The sequence below is a fragment of the Crocuta crocuta genome, unplaced genomic scaffold (assembly GCF_008692635.1).
Source record: "Crocuta crocuta isolate KB4526 unplaced genomic scaffold, BGI_CrCroc_1.0 scaffold431, whole genome shotgun sequence".
Lineage (NCBI taxonomy): Eukaryota > Metazoa > Chordata > Mammalia > Carnivora > Hyaenidae > Crocuta > Crocuta crocuta.
In genome coordinates this window covers 4,744,368-4,763,871 of record NW_027528859.1, presented here as the reverse complement: position 1 = coordinate 4,763,871, position 19,504 = coordinate 4,744,368, and the positions used below count along the sequence as shown (strand labels likewise).

At 39.3% G+C, this 19,504-nt stretch overlaps 1 protein-coding gene across 1 annotated transcript in view; it reads right to left on the bottom strand.

Moving 5' to 3' along the window:
* GNE (glucosamine (UDP-N-acetyl)-2-epimerase/N-acetylmannosamine kinase) overlaps window positions 1–11,550 on the bottom strand; it is a 53,481-nt gene extending 41,931 nt beyond the window's left edge. Inside the window, exon 1 of the mRNA XM_077756184.1 lies at window positions 11,478–11,550. Coding sequence (XP_077612310.1) covers window positions 11,478–11,528 — 51 coding nt within the window. The 5' untranslated portion in view covers window positions 11,529–11,550. The remainder of the gene's footprint in view (window positions 1–11,477) is intronic.
* Window positions 11,551–19,504: the final 7,954 nt, after the last annotated feature.

Below are 19,504 nucleotides of genomic sequence, written 5' to 3'. Positions count from 1 at the left end.
TGGAGCCATTTACCAAGATGAGAGAAAAGCTGAGGGAGTGACCAGGTTTGGGGAGTTAACAGGGAAGTTTTAATTTGGTTTGACATGCCGATGAAATAGCCATATGAAGCTACTAAATGAGCGATAAGATATATGCATCTGGACACGGATTCACCAGAGGGTGCATTAGTTTCCTATTGCTGCTACAACAAATTACATCAAACTTAGTGGCTAAAAACAAATATATTATCTTAACAGTTCTGGAGGTTAGGAGTCTGAAAAGCTAAAATCAAACTAGCAATGTTGGTATCATCATAAGAAAAAAATTGTGACTATGTGTGGGGATGGATGTTAGCTAGACATTGTGGTGATCATTTCACAGTATATGCATATACCAAATGCTTATGTTGTATATTTGAAACTACTATAATATGTATAATACAATATAATGTATATGTCAAAAAAAATTTAAAGGTATAATAGGGGGGTGCCTGGGTGGCTCAGTCAAATCCGTAATTTAATTTAATTTAATTTAAATCCTTAATTTAATCACACCTGCAAAATCTCTTTTGCTATATAAGGAAACATTCACAAATTCTAGCGATTAAGACATGGCTATCTTTGGAAAGCTATTATGTTGCCTAGCACAAGTGCTGTTGAAATTCCCAGGAAATGTTCAAGACGGACATACTGCTTTCAATGTTACATGCCAGGGGCGCCTGGCTGGCTTGGCTGATAGAACACGTGACTCTTGATCTTGGGTTTGTGAGTTCACCCCATGTTGGGTGTAAAGATTACTTTAAAATATTTAAAAATAAATAAATAAAGTTACATGCCATACCACCAAATATCCAGAAAAGAACATTAATTTTTTTCTCTTGAGAGGTAAGAAAAATTATTTTTAAAAAAACAGTGTAAATGTTCAGTTTTTAAAACTCTGGATGCTTATTACATGGATATGTTTAGTTTATTAGGACTCAGACTCTATACTTAAGATATCTGCACTTTTTTGTATGTATAAATAAAATATAGTTTTTAAATGTTTATTTATTTTGAGAGAGAGAGCAGGGGAGGAGCAGAGAAAGAAGGAGACAGAGATTTCTAAGCAGGCTCAACACTGTCAACACAGAGCCCCAGGCAGGGCTTGAACACACACACCATGAGATCTTGACCTGAGCTGAAATCAAGAGTCAGTACTTAACTGACTGAGCCACCCACTACAATATATTTTTAAAATACTTAATGCAGGAGTACATGGGTGGCTCAGTTGGTTAAGTGTCCAACATTAGTTCAGGTCATGATCTCGTGGTCCGCGAGTTCCAGCCCCACATCGGGCTCTGTGCTGACAGCTCAGAGCCTGGAGCCTGCTTCAGATTCTGTGTCTCCCTCTCTGTGCCCTTCCCCTGCTTGTACTCTGTCTCTCTGTGTCTCAAAAATAAAATAAAAACATTTTTTAAAAATTAAAATAATAAATAAACATTAAAAAAAGATTATAGCTAGGAAAAATGTGACTAGAAATATAAATACATTTAGTAAAGATAATACACTTTGTGCCCTTATTAAGCCACTTGTAGATTTTATATTTGTTTGACCAATATTGAGGACTGTATATTTCCATATACAGTCAAGTAGTTCTGTGTTCATGGAATCATTTCACCTTGAAATGAAAATGAAATGAATGAAATGGCCCTCTTTTTAGAATTTTCACCTATCTTCTCTTGAGATGAAGTTGTAGGAAGGAGCTGTAGGAGGCATTTCCTTCTGGCTTTTTGAGATCACATTTCTATAGGTAATATATTTCTGGATCTCTGTTACTTTGCTATTTAACTGTGAATTAACATATCAAAAATCTTCCCAAGTCATTACATTCTGTATGCTTGGTTTAGTTTCCTTTGGCTTTAATCTGAGGGCTTTACAAGCTATAAAATCAGATTTTTCTATAGATTATTCCATAAACAGAATTATAACTTCAAGCATTTATGGCATAATTAGGTTATTAGAGAATCCTAAATCTTTTCTCCTTTGAGATAAAGAGAGAGTGAGCTCGAGTGGGGTAGGGACACAGGGAGGGAGGGAGAGAGAGACAGAGACAGACACAGAGAATTTTAAGCAGGCTCCACACCCAGCATCGAGCTGGACCATGAGGCTGGATCTCATGACCCTGGAATCATGACCTGAGCCCAAGTCAAAAGTCAGATGTTTAACCAACTGAGCCACCCAGGCACCCCTAATATCCTCAATATTAAAATATTATCTAACCCACCCTTTTCATCAAAGAAAGAGACCGTCTAAATCATCCCCAACAGACGTTCATCTGACTTTGGGGACATTTCTTCTAATAGGGACTTATTTTCCTCTTTTATTTGGTGGTTTAATTAAAAAGTACTCTGCCTCTCTACAAATCCTGCCCATGGATTTGTACTCTACTATTCTAAAGACTTTATTTACATTCATTCAGTACTCTTCACAACAAAAATGTAGATTTCATCACCATTTTATAGATAGGGAAACTGAAGCACAAAAGGGAAAGTTGTCTATGGTCACACAGCTGTTATGCAGAAGAACCCAACCCTTGATCCCACATGTTTAGCCACTACCCTATATTTTCTCTTTATACTAAACAGAGTCCTTCTTATGATAGAAGCCTATCTTCAGGTTGAACTTGCTCATGGATCTTTGGGTACACTGTTCCACTAGTTAAGAATTACATAACTCTTGGGGTGCCTGGGGGGCTCAGTCGGTGAAACATCCAACTCTTGATTTCAGCTCAACTCATGATCTCATGGTTCATAAGTTCGAGCCCTGCATAGGGCTCTGCGCTGACAGTGTGGAGCCTGCTTGGTACTCTCTGTCCCTCTCTCTCTCTGCCCCTCCCATGCTCGCTCTCTCTCTCACTTAAAATAAATAAACTTAAAAAAAAAAAAAAGACTTCACATAACTCTTCTATTATCCAGCCACATCTTTCTGAATTGCTCATATATATGTCTTAAGAGACTTAAAGATATCTCCTTTAATCAAGATATACAATGTCTGTGACAGTCTCCTCATGCACAAGGTTTATAAAGCGTTCGAACAAGAAACTGAGATCAGTTTGGCCCTTTTTAAAAAAACAAACTTTTTATTGAACTAGAACAAGGAAACTTGCACATAATAAGTGTGTGTTGAATTCTGAATTTTCACAAAGTGATCACACCTGGATAACTACCGCTAAAATAAAGAAAGAAAACATCGCCAGTGTCTGTGAGCTGTCTACCCAAGGACTGCCTATCCGTGGCCCATGAAGAGACCTAGCACCCAGGCTTTGCTTACTAACAGACAGAAGGGTACTGATTAAGCATGTTAAACTAGATCTTGGAAGCATTTAGACTGTGGAATACTGGAAGGATTGGCTAGTTGGTATGGATTGGAAAAAGAGGCAGGGAAACACAGACGCAGCAGATATGCTACAAAAGGTAGACCAGGTGGGCCATAGGGAGAGAATCCAGTCCTTGACTTGCCTTGGATCCAGAACAACTTCAACCCATGTGTATCCTTAAAATAAATCCGCTTTTTCTTAAGATGCCCTATTTCCTTGCAATCTGAAGATACCCACATCAAAACCATAAACCAGGAAGAATCCCCAACCCCATCATTTCAATTCCCAGCTCCAACCATTGGGTAGCGGCTGCTTAGAGAACTGTGTGGGAAATGGAAAAGACTGAGTTCAATGGAAAAGACTCTTCTGGTATCCGTTATGTTGTTTTGGGGTCAGGATGGAAGGAAGGTAGGGATGGTGCCACATACTTGCCATTCCTGCCCTTAGCCAGTGTCATGAAGAAATCAAGGCATGGAAAAAATGGAGCAACTAATCACTGCATTAAGCTGGATCCTTCCCCTTTAATAAATATCCTTCCATTAACTCTTCCCCTCACCCTACTCTGTATCTCAGGCACAACACTTTTAATTGCCAGAATCTCGAGTATACAAAGAAGGTAAAACACATCTTACAAACCAGATATCACTGCATAAGATTGTTTATAGCCTAACCAAGTCATAGAGGCACCTCCCCAGAACAGAGAGAATTGCTCTCATTGCTCTGATGCTACACTACATAGCTGGGAAAACAATTCTTTTCCCTTTAGGAAAAGTACATAAGGATTAAGGTTGCCATGACTAAAAATAATTCAGTAACATCCTAAACTGTACGTGTCAACTTCAGGTTTGCAAGAGGGTGCAATGAAAATATATGCTTACAAAAGTACTGATTAACATATTCATAACAAGAAGAGAAGGCGTTTGAAATTCATATTTCAGGACCATTTAATCACTGTTCATATCCCCAATGGCTAATTAGTGTGTTAGGACAGCCAATCAGCTTTTTAGAGCACCTGTGTTTGTGAGCCCTCCCTGGACCAGTTTTCCCAGTTACAGAAGAAAAGTACAAATAGATACAATGACTGTGTGTTTGTTTTTGCAAAATGTTGCCCTTTTCTTGGGGGATCTTTAAGTGTATCTTTCTTTTTTTTAATGTTTATTTATTTTTGAGAAAGAGAGAGTGCAGGGGAGGGGCGGAGCAGGGGAGGGGCAGAGAGAGAGAGAGGACAGAGGATCCAAAGTGAGTTCTGTGCTGATAGCAGAGGGCCAATTTGGGGCTCAAACTCACAAGCTGTGAGATCATGACTTGAGCCGAAGTCGGACGCTCAGCCAACTGAGCCACCCAGATGCCCTCAAGTGTATCTTTCTTTATGAGCTATGAAAGTATCCTATTTCAAACCAGTAAATAATTTTCTTATCTGTCTGCACAAGGAATGAGGTAAGCCAGAGAGAGCTCAGCCATCCCTGACTAATTGGAGTTCACAAAGTTTAATTTGCACAGCTATTCCAGAAGAACTGGAAAAGTGTTAAAAACCAGTTTATCTTTAACTTTGGCTCTGTTATAAAAAGTTAGATCAACAAAATTATGTTCTAAAAGATCCACTTACTTAAGAGTTCAGAGAGAAGGATAGTCTTTTGGACTTAAAAGAAGCTGGCTGAAATCAACAGCACTCAATACCAGCAACAAGCCTTTGGGGAAATTTTATGATTTCTTTTTTTTTTTTTATCTTTTTTGCAGNGAGACACAGAATCTGAGGCAGGTTCCAGGCTCTGAGCTGTCAGCACAGAGCCTGATGCAGGGCTCGAACTCATGAACCACAAGATCATGACCCGAGCTGAAGTCTGATGCTTAACCGAATGAGCCACCCAGGTGCCCGAAATTTTATGATTTCTTAACACAGGCTGAGGGACCAGCCAAGGTACTGGTCCAAGCCCCGTGGAGCTGAGCAGCTCACACCTGGTAGCGAGCCCACAGCTAAGGATGAAGCTGGGGTCCCACATGAACATTCCGTTGGGCTGAAGTGGGCTTCTTCATACTTGTGTGAATGCTTGAGACACATCCAAGTACACATAATAAATGTCTATAAATCCTACGCATGAACATAACGGCTCAACCTTTCCCTTCTCATGACTTTTATGCCCCTACCCTGAGGTGAATCTAATCCAACCTTCCACATCATTTCTGTGTTTCTTCCCTGCCCTGCTTCCTGTCTTCAAATGTGGGTATTTCCGAAGGATTACACATCTGCCCCTGGTCCTCTGCATACTCCATCCTTCAGTTTTATTCACTTTCAAGTCTTCCATTTTGACTTCTGTGTNAAGCGAAAGTCGGACGCTTAACCGACTAAGCCACCCAGGCGCCCCTCTAGCCTGATCTTTCATCCTAGTTCTAGACCCATATCCCAATTGCCTGATAGATATTTCCTTACCTCAAACTCAATATATAAAATTTAGTTCATTTTTCCCCCTCTTGATTTCCCCATGTCTTTTAATGGTACCAATTTGCCACTTGCATTCAGACTCAAAAGCATAGAGTCATTTTAATCTTCTCTCTGACTTTTAATATCCAATGTCTCAACTTCTTCAAAATGGTTTTTTTTAAGTTTATTTATTTATTTTGAGAGAGAGAGAGAGCAAGCATGGGTATGCATGGGGGGGGAGGAGAAAGAGAGAGAGAGAGAGAGAGTGAGAGAGAATCCCAAACAGGTTCCATGCTGTCATAATGGAGCCCACACGGGGCTCAATATTACCAATTGTGAGATCACGACCTGAGAGAAGATCAAGAGTCAGACACTTAACCAACTGAGCCACCTAGGTGCCCCCCCCCACCGTTTTTGCATCTACTCTTCCTTTCCCATTCCTACGATCACTATCTTAGTTCATCCTGTTATCTCCCTAATTCTTTTTTTTCTTTTTTGAGAAAGAGAGAGCAGGGGGGTGCAGAGAGAGAGGGAGAGGGAGAATCCCAAGCAAGCTTCATGCCCAGCACAGAGCCCAACATGGGGCTCTATCCCATGAACTATGAGATCACGACTCAAGCAGAAAGTAAGAGTCTGACGCTTAACTGACTGAACCACCTAGGTGCCCTTATTTCCTTAATTCTAAGTTGCCTACATTTTTATGATATTTCATACCTAAAATCAAGATTTATCTTATAATCGTGTGCATTTGATGTAGAGTTTTTTTTTTTTATTACAAACTCTGTTATGTCAATAGTGTCTTGGAATTAGAAAAATATGGCATCTTAGACCTAAATTACTGTGCTTCTACTTGCTCATCCAGCCACTGTTCCCTTGCTTTTATAATCTGTCCTGCACACTACTGCTTGGCTAATCCCCCCGTAAGGGACTGCTTTCATTAAGTCATTTCTCTGCTTAAGAAAAACTTCAGTGACTCCATTCCCTGCCAGGTAATGTATGCCTAGGACATCAACTTTGGCTTTGAAGGTCCCCCAGAATCACACCCTGATCTCTTCCTGTCACTAACATTTTCCCATATCCAAATTCTTTTGTCCTGAATAGATCCTTCTCGGCCTCACGTTGTGTCATTGTCGACAGTGAGAAAGCTACCATCTCTCTTGCTACTTACATGCTACTCTTCAGGTCCCTTCTCTGTTTAAAAAAACTTTTTAATGTTTTATTTATTTCTAGGAGAGAGAGAGAGAGAGAGAGCATGAGCAGGGGAGGGTCAGAGAGAGAGGGAGATACAGACTCTGAAACAGGCTCCAGGCTCTGAGCTGGCAGTCAGCACAGAGCCCGACGCGGGGCCCGAACCCATGAACCGCGAGATCATGACCTAAGCGAAAGTCGGACGCTTAACCAACTAAGCCACCCAGGCACCCCTAAAAAAAACTTTTAAAAGAAATAAAAGCTGAGGTGCCTGGGTGGCTCAGTCAGTTAAGTGTCCAACTCTTGATTTAGGCTCAGGTCATGATCTCACAGCCATCAGATTGTGTGGTGATGGCATGAAGTCTGCTTGGGATTCTCTCTCCCTCTCTCTCTCTGCCCCTCCCCAACTCATGGGTGCACCCCCCCACACACATACACTCTCTCTCTCTCACACAAAATAAAGAAAAAGACCTTAAAAAAATAAATACAATCTAAAAAGCATTGAATGAAATGGGGAGATCATATCTCTTATCAAAGAATCATTGCCAGTCGGCTGGCTGGCTCAATCGGTACAGCATGTGACTCTTGATCTCAGAGTTGTAAGTTTTAGCCCTATGTTGNACCTAAGCGAAAGTCGGACGCTTAACCGACTAAGCCACCCAGGCACCCCGTCCCTTCTCTGCTTTAAAACCTAATCAAAACATCCCAAAATAATCGCTTCTTCCTCTAAATGCCTGTAGCACTTGTCTTGATTACTCATTTCATACGTATCCTTAATCTCCTGATATCTTTGAATGTATATATTTATGACTGTAAAATAATGGATCTGATATTTTATAAGGAACCTAAGAAAACTGGTCACTTTAGTTACTCACTCTCTATGTCCTGTATTTCTCATCAGATCAGAAATTCTTCGAAGTTCATTCTGCTGGGTATATTAGTCTCCCTAATAGTTCCATGACTTATGTAAGAAATGCAATGTTGGGGGCACCTGGCTGACTCAGTAGGTTGAGCTTCCAACTTCAGCTTAGGTCATGATCTCCCGGTTAGCGAGTTCAAGCCCCGCATCGGGCTTTGTGCTAACAGCTTAGAGCCTAGAGCCTGCTTCAGATTCTGTGAGTCTCCCTCTCTCTGCCCCTCCCCCTCTTGCTCACGCACGCTTGCACACGTGCGCTCTCTCTCTGTCTCTCTCTCTCTCAAAAATACATAAGCATNAGCCCTATGTTGGGTGTAAAGATTATTTAATAGAAATGAAATCTTAAAAAAAAAAAAAGTCATTGCCATCCCAGTTCCTTTCTCTATGTCCATGTCACTTGGATATAACTTCCCCATCTCGCCGCCTCCAGCACCCAAGCTTATGATCTTATTAACACAGCACTGATGCTTGGACTTTATAGTGGATGTAGTGTGAAAAAGCATGGTGAGCTGAAGAACAGGGGGAAACTTAATGGTGTTATACGCTGCGTGTGGAAGTAGAAGGTAACAAGATGCAGCTAAGATACAGAGTAAAGCCAGGTCAGCGAGGGCCTTGTGTGATGTCCTGCTGAGGACCATCTGGCTTTCTTTCTCCTCACTCGAACTGGGAACTTTTGTAAATCAGGGGAGTGACACGAGCAGATTTGCTTAATTACAATTGAGGAAGATGGGTCAGGAAGAGGAGGAAGGACTAGAAGAAAGCAGATCAGTCAGGAATCCTGTATTAAGGAGGTGCTGTGTAATTAAGAAGATGGAATCAAAAGAATGTGGAGTGTGGACCGAACTTGATGGCAGAGATGATATGGAAGGGCTGATGATGTAAGAGAATGACTCCAGGTTTCTATTTCAAGCAGAGCTGTCTGAAACGGAGAAACAGGTTCGGGATGGACGGGAAGCGGTGAGAAGATAGAATCTCTGATTTGGATATGTCGAATTTGCGGTACTTAAAGGGCATTTTCATTCCATCAGGGACTTAAAGAATGATACAGGTTGGAGATACATATTGTGATAAGCGTAATTCACCCAACAAAATTCATATCTATTTTGAAACACACCGCACACTCTTAGCCCAAGGCACCAACTACATTTCTTGTCATACCTGTTTGGCCAGACGTTTTTAATGCCCCTGATGCCCAGCCCATTTTTTTATACTTTTGCTCCTGGCCAGTTCAGACCGCTTTTTCTAATATTCTACATATAACAGTTTTCTAAGCCTTAGATGATCAGACTCTTAGACATTATTAGGGTAAAAAACTCTGTGAAGTCCCAGACACTTCAGTTTGATGTGTGTTGTGTTAAACATTCAGTGGTGCTTTCCTGACCACGTTCCCTCTTTCCCCACATACTTTTTCATTTTTTTTTTTTATTTTTTAATGTTTTATTTCTGAGAGAGAGAGAGAGAGACAGCGTGAGCAGGGGAGGGTCAGAGACACAAGAAGACACAGAATCCGAAACAGGCTCCAGGCTCTGAACTGGCTGTCAGCACAGAGCCCGACGCGGGGCTTGAACCCATGAACTGTGTGATCATGACCTGAGCTGAAGTCGGACACGTAACCAACTGAGCCACCCAGGTGCCCTATAGCCCCACGTACTTTTTCTGATTGCCCGGGCACCTAGTCTTTGCTCTGCAGCTGCTCCTGTCTTAACCCCATCTTTACACTTGTGGTCACTGCCTCATTCTTGAAACGTTCTACATCCCAGGCGTCCATCTGATTTTCTGCCTACCTGCAACCTCTCTGGGTGCTATACTTCCTCAAACCACTAGCCCTAAAAGTTAACGTGTTCTAGGCATTCCCCACTCAGCTTACTCTCATCTCTCTTTCCTATACACCTAGGATGACCTTATATACCCAGGGTGACCGCATCCACCTGCATGGCTTCACAAACTAGCATTTTAAGTTTTTGCTAAATCTGAATCTCCAGCCCAGTCTTCTCAGTCCAAACCCAAATAACCAACTCCTTTCAGGACGCCTGTGATTGGCTGTGTTCCACGAGCACTTCAAATCAACTTGCCAAAATGGAATTCTCTTCTCCTCTGTAAACTTGGGCTTTCTCTACTCTAATTCTCAGTGAACAGTACTGTCCTCCACCCAGTAACTAGGAGGCTTCCTAGGCTTCTCCTCCACTATCTCTCAAATTCACTCTGTCGTGAAATGCTGTCAATTTTACATTTCAGATGGGCATTTTTCTAGAAGAGAACATGGTGTGGTTGAACACATTAAGGGAGTGAGAATAGCATATAGAGCAAACTAGCCTGATAGGAGAAGTTTTGTTGAGGAATATTGGAAAATACAGTTGTAGTATTAAGGGGAAGAGTACCTTGAAAGGTAACTTAAAAGCCACGTACAGAATTTCAGAGTTGACGTGGCACCAAACATTAGGCAGGTGGATGAAACTGTAATTTCGAAGCACATTTTAAAAAATCCATCACGTGCAAAACGGGACTCAGAACAACTAGTCAGTTTGTAACTAGAGACAACCGTTTCTTAGATTTCACTGAAGACATGACGGGGGGCAGGGGGTGCATGAAGAAGTTCCAACTGAGAACTCTGAAAATCTGACCTTGAATCTAAATGTAAGTGCAAGTGCTGCAAAAAATAAAGATAACAAATTCTCAATGAGGAAGGCAAATTGAAATTAGGCATTAATGGTACATAGCTAGAAGTCAACTGCGCTGAAAGTAAATGCAAGAATGACATTATCTGATTGAAAACTGTTTATAAAACATTCCTTAATTGTAGATGATCTTTATTTTTTAATATTTTATTTTTTTAAGTAATCTCTATACCCAATATGGAGCTCGAATCCCCAGCCCTGAGACCCAGAATCATATGCTTTACCGACTCAGCCATCCAGGTACCCCCTAAATGATCTTAAAAATATATATATACATATATATTTTTTAATCACCAAATTGAAGTATAATGATAATTCCCTAAAACATCTGGATTTCAATACACCTCAATAAAAAATTAAGTTAAATAAGTTACATTATAATATAGTACAGTATACGACATATATTTCGAAACATGGTAATTTCCATTATCATTGGCTACTAACTAACTCAGAATAAACACACTCTTCTCCCCCATGTGCTTAGTCAATAGTTAAATAATTGGAAGAGAAAGGAGTATTAGCTGGGCCCCTCTATACATCATGTATCAAAAACAAAGGAGAAAGTAAAACTAGTTGCAACAAACAGCACACTTTGGGAAATAAACTGCATTTATGAAGCAGAAGTTTCAAGAAGCAAAAGCGAACCCACGTTATCTGGTGAAGACATTAGGAATCTGAGGCAAAGAGCTGGTTTTCAGCCTTCAGTTTAAAAACGCTGAGAGCCTGGGGGTTTCAGCACAGTCACTGAGAAACAAATAGCAACCATAGAATGACTGACCTGAGTTAGCAATAAAAAGAAGACCAAAAAAAAAAAAAAAAAAAAAAAGATGGCAGGGACAGATTTAAAACCAAAGCTGTCCCCGTGTTCCTTGTAATGTCTTCATTGTTTTCTTCTCTGACTGCAATTTTCATGATGAAGCTCTATTGAATTGCCAAATTACTTACATGAGGTCCTTGAAAACATAACTTCCAGTGGGGATACACATTGATTTCCATCCCGGAGCAAAAAGCTTTGTAGCACAAGCTCTGGACCCGGTGTTGTTCAAATTAATGAACAGGGCAGCTGTTTGTCCTCTTGGCTTAGCTGCCACAGAGCAGTCATTAATAGGCATCTGAACTCCAGACTAAATCTTAGGCCCCGCCTTCCTGAAAAGGAAGACCAAAAAAAAAAAAAAAAAAAAAACCCAACAACAACAAAAAAAGTGATTCTAAATTCCTCCTGTATTCCCGGACAGTAGCTCGAAAGCAAAAAGACAGTCAGTGTCTGAGTGTTACTTCCCCGTTTCTACCATTTGATTCTATAGAATCAATCAAAATACTAGAAAAAGTATTTTCTTCTGAGTTTATTGAAGGCAGAAACAAAAATCTACTATCAGAATCCCAACTGATCTACTTGAGCAAAGGAATAAAGCAAAGAACTTAAACTAAAATTAAATTAACATTAAAAATTTTAATTGAAACATTAAAATTTAAAAAGGGGTTAAGGTTTTTTTTTTTTTTTTAATGTTTTATTTATTTCTAGGAGAGAGACAGAGACAGCGTGAGCAGGGGAGGGTCAGAGAGAGAGGGAGACACAGACTCTGAAATTGGCTCCAGGCTCTGAGCTGGCAGTCAGCACAGAGCCCGACGCGGGGCCCGAACCCACGAACCGCGAGATCATGAGCTAAGCGAAAGTCGGTCGCTTAACCGACTAAGCCACCCAGGCGCCCCATTAAAAAAAAGGGGTTAAGGTTTTTAATAGTCACAGATCTCAACAAATTTAGAATCCTCAGCTTCATGAGATTGAAGGAAAAATCAATATTGTTGCATTTTATTTAAGCTACATTTTATAAAGGATGTACCTTGCAGTTTTGGTGCTCAGGGACCCTCACAGCCAGATTGGTGGCAAATATAGGCTGATCATCTGCTTATTTCCATTTCATTGGTGTATGTCCATTTGAACACATCACCAGCCTAGCCTTATCTCCTACACAACTTTACATTGAACTTTGGAACACTTTGGAACACTTAAATACCGCTGTTTTTAAGAAACCAATGAATAGACACGTAGGTGGCTCAGTCAATTGGGCTTCCAGCTTCAGCTCAGGCCATGGTCTCATGTTTGTGAGTTCAAACCTCACACTGAACTCTGTGCTGACAGCTCAGAGCCTGAAGCCTGCTTTAGACCCTGTGTCTTCCTCTCTCTCTGCCCTTCCCCTGCTCACATTCTGTCTCTCTCAAAAATAAATAAACATTTAAAAATTTTTAATTTTATATATTTTTTAAATAATTAAAAACAACAATGAACAATGGGAAGCATATACACTAGCACAGGCTAGCACATTTACTGAACCAGTGCACGTTAGCACAAATCAAAAATGAAATTGGCTTAAAGAATCCCAATCAAATAAATAAAATCAGAAATGAAAGAGAAGAAATAACAACCAATACCACAGAAATACAAAGGATTATAAGCAACTATTTTTAAAAAATGTTTTTTAGAGAGACTATTAACAAAAATTATACACCAACTAATTGGAAAATCTAGAAGAAATGCAGAAACTCCTAAAAACATACAACCTCCCAAAAGTGAATCAAGAAGACATCAAAAATTCAAACAGATCAATTAGCAATGAAATTGAATTAGTAATTTAAAAAACTATCAACAAACAAAAGTCCATGACCAGACGGCTTCTGATATAAAGTCTACCAAACATTTAAAGAAGAGTTCATACTATTTTCTCAAACTATTCCAAAAGATGGAAGAGGAAGGAAAGGTTCCAAATTCATTCTTCAAGGCTGGCATTACCCTAATATCAAAACCAGACGAAGACACTACAAAAAAAAAAAAAAAAAAAAAAAAAAAGGAAACTATAGGCAAATATCTCTGATGAACATAGATGCAAAAGTCCTCAACAAAATATCAGCAAACGGAATCCAATGATACATTAAAAAAATCATTCGCCATGATCAAGTGGGATTTATTCCCAGGATGCTAGGGTGGTTCAATATTCACAAATCGACCAGTGTGATACACCACATTAACAAGAGGAAGAATAAAAAACCCTATAACTATTTCAATAGATGCAGAAAAAGCATTTGACAAAGTACAATATCTACCATGAGAAAAACTCTCAACAAAGTAGGTTCAGAGAGAGCATAGCTCAACATAACAAAGGCCATATATGAAAAACCCATAGCTAACATCATCCTCAGTGGTAACAACAGAACTTTCCCCCTCAGATCAGGAACAAGACAAGGATGTCCATTCTTACCACATTTATTCAACATAGTATTGCAAATCCTAGCCACATCAGACAAGAAAAAGAAATAAAAGGCATCCAAATTGGCAAGAAGAAGTAAAGCTCTCACTATTTGCAGATGACATGATACCATATATGGAAAACCCTAAAGATGCTACCAAAAACCCACTAGAACTGGGAACTGTTCTATGAATTCAATGAAGTTGCAGGATACAAAATCACCATAAGAAATGTGCTGCGGGGGTGCCTGGGTGGCTCAGTCAGTTGGGCCTCCAACTTCAGCTCAGGTCATAATCTCACAGTTTGTGGGTTTGAGCCCCGTGTCGGGCTCTGTGCTGACGGCTGGCCCAGAGCCTGGAGCTTGCTTCAGATTCTGTGTCTCCCTCTCTCTCTGACCCTCCCTTGTTCATGCTCTCTCTCACTCTCTCTCTCTCTCTGTCTCTCTCAGAAATAGATAAAACATTTAAAGAATAAAAAAAAATGTGTTGCATTCCTACACACTAATAATGAAGCAGCAGAAAGTGAAATTAAGAAAACAGTCCCACTTACAATTGCACCAAAAACGATACAAATATCTAGGAATACACTTAACAGAAGAGGTGAAAGATCTGTACTCTGACTGATGAAAGAAATTCAAGACAATGCAAAGAAATAGAAAGACCTTCCATGCTCAAGGGTTCAAAGAACAAATATTGTTATAATGTCCATACTAGTAGTAGTAGTATTAAAATACCAGCTTTTCACAGAACGAGAACAAATTATCTTAAAATTTGTATGGAACCACAAAAGACCCCAAATAGCGAAAGCATTCTTGAAAAAAGAACGGAACTGGAAGCAACACAATTCCAATTTCAAGATACAATACAAAGCTGTAGTAATTACAGCAGTATGTATGGGCACAAACATAGACACACGGATCAATGGAACAGAACAGACAGCCCAGAAATAAACCCGTGATTATATGGTCAATTAATCTGTGACAAAGGAGACAAGAATAAACAATGGGGAAAAGATAGTCCTTCAACAAATGGTGTTAGAAAACTGGACAGCTACAAGCAAAAGAATGAAATTACCACTTTCTTACGTAATACACAAAAATAAACTCAAAATGGGTTGAGGACCTACATATGAAACCTGAAACCATAAAACTTCCAGAAGAAAATATAGGCAGTAATCTCTTTGACATTGGCTATAGAAACATTTTTCTAGATATGTCTCCTTTGGCAAGGGAAACAAAAGCAAAATTAAACTGTGGAGACTACACCAATATAGAAAGCTTTTGCTCCATGAAGGAAACCATAAACAAAATAAAAAGGCAACCTACTGAATGGGAGAAAATATTTGCAAATGCTATACCCAATAAGGGGCTAATATTCAAAATATATAAAGAATTTACACAACACCAAAAAACCCCCAAATAATCCCTTTAAAAATGGGCAGGAGACATTAATAGACATTTTTCCAAAGAAGATATACAGATGGCCAAGAGACGCATGAAAAGATGGTCAACATCACTTATCATCAGGGAAATGAAAATCAGACCACAATGTGATATTTCACATCTGTCAGGATGACTAAAAGCAAAAACACAAGAAATAGCAAGTGTTGGCGAGGATGTGGAGAAAAAGGAATGCTTGTGCATTGTTGGTGGGAACGTAAGCTGGTACAGCCAACAAAAATAATGAAACAAAAAAGTTCGAGGAAAAAAATGAGGTGAAGAACTTACAGATATGAAAACAATCTATAAAACTACAGTAATTAAAACAATACAGTACTGGAGTGGGAATAAACAAATAAATTAATGAAAGAGGATAGAGTCCAGAAATGTATCTATGTACTCATAGGAATTTAGCATATGATAAAGGCAGAATTTCCAAACAGTGGGAAAATGAAAGATTATTCAGAAAGAGGGACGCCTGGGTGGGTCAGTTGGTTAGACTTTGGTTCAGGTCATGATCTTGGGATTTCTGAGTTCAAGCCCCGCATCAGGCTCTGTGCTGACAGCTCAAAGCCTGGAGCCTGCTTCAGATTCTGTGTGTCTCCCTCTCTTTCTGCTCCTTCCCTGCTCATATTCTGTCTTTCTGTCTCTCTCAAAAATAAATAAACATTAAAAATTTTTTAAAAAGAAATAGTACTGGGAAAATAAATGTGCCACAAGGACAAAAAAATGAAGTGAATTCATATTCCATACCATACTCAGAAATAAATCCAGACTGATTCAAGAACTACATTATAAAAGCACTAGAAGAAAACACAGGGCAATGTTTTTATAACCATGGGATGAAAAAGATCATTATTCATAAGCAAAAATCAGATTTTATTAAACAGAACTTCAAAACTCCTCATAATGAATGATTAGAAAACACATTTGCAACATATACCATAGACAAATGCTTAACTATAATACATAGAATATCTATAAATATAGGGTTAAAAATAAGAAGGCTAATAGACAAAAAAAGACAAAGCAGAAACAGATAATTCGTGGAAGAAAAAACACAAATATTCCAGTAAATATTGGATGGGGCACCTGGGTAGCTTAGTCGATTAAGCATCTGACTCTTGATTTTGGCTGAGGTCATGATCCCAGGGTCATGGGATCCAACCCCAAGTCAGGCTCCATGCTGACCCTACTTAAGATTCCTTCTCTCTCCCTCTGTTCCCTCTCCCCTGTTGTACTCTCTCTCTCTCCAAAATAAAAAGAATAAAAATAATTGAAAAAAAACTTAAATGAAAACAAAGAGTGGGGCGCCTGGGTGGCTCAGTCAGTTGGGCGTCCGACTTCAGCTCAGGTCATGATCTCATGGTTCGTGGATTTGAGCCCTGCGTCAGGCTCTGTGCTGACAGCTAGCTCAGAGCCTGGAGTCTGTTTCAGATTCTGTGACTTCCTCTCTCTCTGACCTTCCCCTGCTCAAGCTGTTTCTCTCTCTCTCTCTCTCAGAAATAAATAAAAACATTTTAAAAAATGAAAACAAAGAGTAATTATCTTTTGCCTGCCAAATCTTCCGAAGCTAGACTGATTTGGGGGTGCCTAGGTGGCTTTGTTAGTGGATCACTCAGCTCTTGATTTTGGTTCAAGTCATGATTCCAGGGGCTTAGGATTGAGCACTCCGTCAGGCTCTGGGCTGAGCATGGAGCCTACTTAAGATTCTTTCTCTCTCCTTCTGTCCCTCTCCTCCACTCATGTGCTCACTCTCTCTCTCTAAAATAGAAAATAATTTACAAAAATAAATAAATAAAATAAAAAATAATATAAAATAAAATGATTTGATAATGTACAATGATGATGATGATTTGGTGGAACAAGAGCTCTCATTCTCTGCTGATAAGAGTATAAATGGTTACATCCTTCTTGGAGAACAATTTGGCCATATCTATCAGTATTTTTTTTAAGTTTATCTATTTATTTTGAAAGAGAGAGGGAGAGAGAGAGCATGCTTGAGCAAGGGAGGGGCAGAGAGAGAAGAAGAGAGAGTGAATTCTGAGCAGGCTCCCTGCTGTCCTCATGGAGCACAATGAGGGGATCGAACTCACCAACCATGAGATCAAGAGCTGAGCCCAAACCAAAAGTCTGTCAATTAACCAGCTGAGCTACCTAGGCACCTCATCATCTATCGGTATTTTTAATTTTAAAATATGACTAATCACTGCCACTTCTACTCATCTATTACACATATGTACCTGCAAATGCATACAAAGATATTTGTATAAAAATGATCATTGTACCTTTCTAATAAACTGGAGATAACCTAAAGAACTCTAATAGGAGACCAGTTAAATAAATGCAGAATATCCATACTATTAAATACCATGTAATTGTTAAAAGGAACACATATGTCTGCACAGCAAAGGAAACAATTGCAAAACTAAAAGGCAACCGACGGAATGGGGGGAAGATATTTGCAAACGACATATCAGATAAAGAGTTAGTATCTAAAATCTACAGAGAGCTTATCAAACTCAACATCCACAAAACAAATAATTCAGTGAAGAAATGGGCAAAAGTCATGAATACACACTTCTCCAAAAAAGACGTCCAGATGGCCAACCAACGCATGAAAAAATGCTCAACATCACTCATCATCAGGGAAATACAAATAAAACCACAATGAGATACCACCTCACACCAGCCAGAATGGCTAACATTAACAACTCAGGCAACAACAGATGTTGGTGAGGATGTGGAGAAAGAGGATCTCTTTTGCGCTGCTGGTGGGAATGCAAACTGGTGCAGCCACTCTGGAAAACAGTATGGAGGTTCCTCAACAAATTAAAAATAGAACTACCCTACAACCCAGCAATTGCACTACCAGGTATTTATCCAAGGGATACAGGTGTGCTGTTTCGAAGGGGCACATGCACCCCAATGTTTATAGCAGCATTATCAACAATAGCCAAAGTATGGAAAGAAGCCAAATGACCACTGATGGATGAATGGATAAAGAAGATGTGGTATATATACAATGGAGTATTACTCAGCAAACAAAAAGAGTGAAATCTTGCCATTTGCAACTACGTGGATGGAACTAGAGGGTATTATGCTAAATTATGTCTAGTCAGAGAAAGACTAATATCATATGACTTCACACATATGAGGAATTTAAGATACAAAACAGATGAACATAAGGGAAGGGAAGCAAAAATAATGTAAAAACAGGGAGGGGGACGAAACGTAAGAGACTTAAATATAGAGAACCAATAAAGGGTGGCTGGAGGGGTTGTGTAAGGGGGGATGGGCTAAATGGGTGAGGGGCATTAAGGAATCTACTCCTGAAATCATTGTTGCGCTATACGCTAACTAACTTGGATGTAAATTAAAAAATAAATTATTCTAAAAAAAAAAAAAGGAAATACATGTGGAACACTTCTGGGACACACTGTTAAATGAAAAAGGAGTATCAGGGATGCCTGGGTGGCTCAGTCGGTTAAGCGTCAGACTCTTGATCCTAGCTCAGGTCTTTATCTCAGGGTCATGAGTTCAAGCCCCTAATTGGGCTCCATACTGGGTATGGAGCCTACTTGAAAAGAAAGGGAAAGGAAAGAGAAAGAAAGAAAGAAAAGAAAAGAAAAGAAAAAGAAGCATCAAAACTATATGAATAGTCTGATCCCATGTATGTAAAAAAGAAATTTAAATCATATTCTATGCATTTGATAGGTATGTTTACATATGTCAATAACTATTGTAGTCACTAAATTGCATTTTATTTCCAAAGCAGTGTAATGTTCCAAAAAGCACAATTCAAACAGGATTTCCAATCTTCACTTAAACCTATTATGGATTTAGAAAATTCACAGATATAGTCTTTACTACTTAATTATTTTAGTATTATGATGCACTGACTCTTCCTTTCTCCTCTATTCTTTGCTTTTCCATATAAATTTTAGGATCCACTTGTGAAGTTTCATGAGAAACCCAACTGTGATTTTTATTGATTTAATTGATTTTTAAGTTTCTTCTGTCCCTGTATACTGAAAGCTGCTTGATGAAAAGAGGCCATGTCTGTCTTGTTCTCACTGTGCTCCCAGCACCTAACCCAGTGCCTGGAGTACAGTAAGTTCTCAATAAATATTTGTAGAGTGGTTGGATGGATGAGCGAATGAATGAATGACCTATAATAGCATAATGACTCAACATAAAATGTTTCTTGTGGGAGTGTAAATGTTTATTTTCAGTGGATAGTTAATTATGGGAAGAAGCTTGTGGTCTGTTAAATAATTTACTGGTTTGTA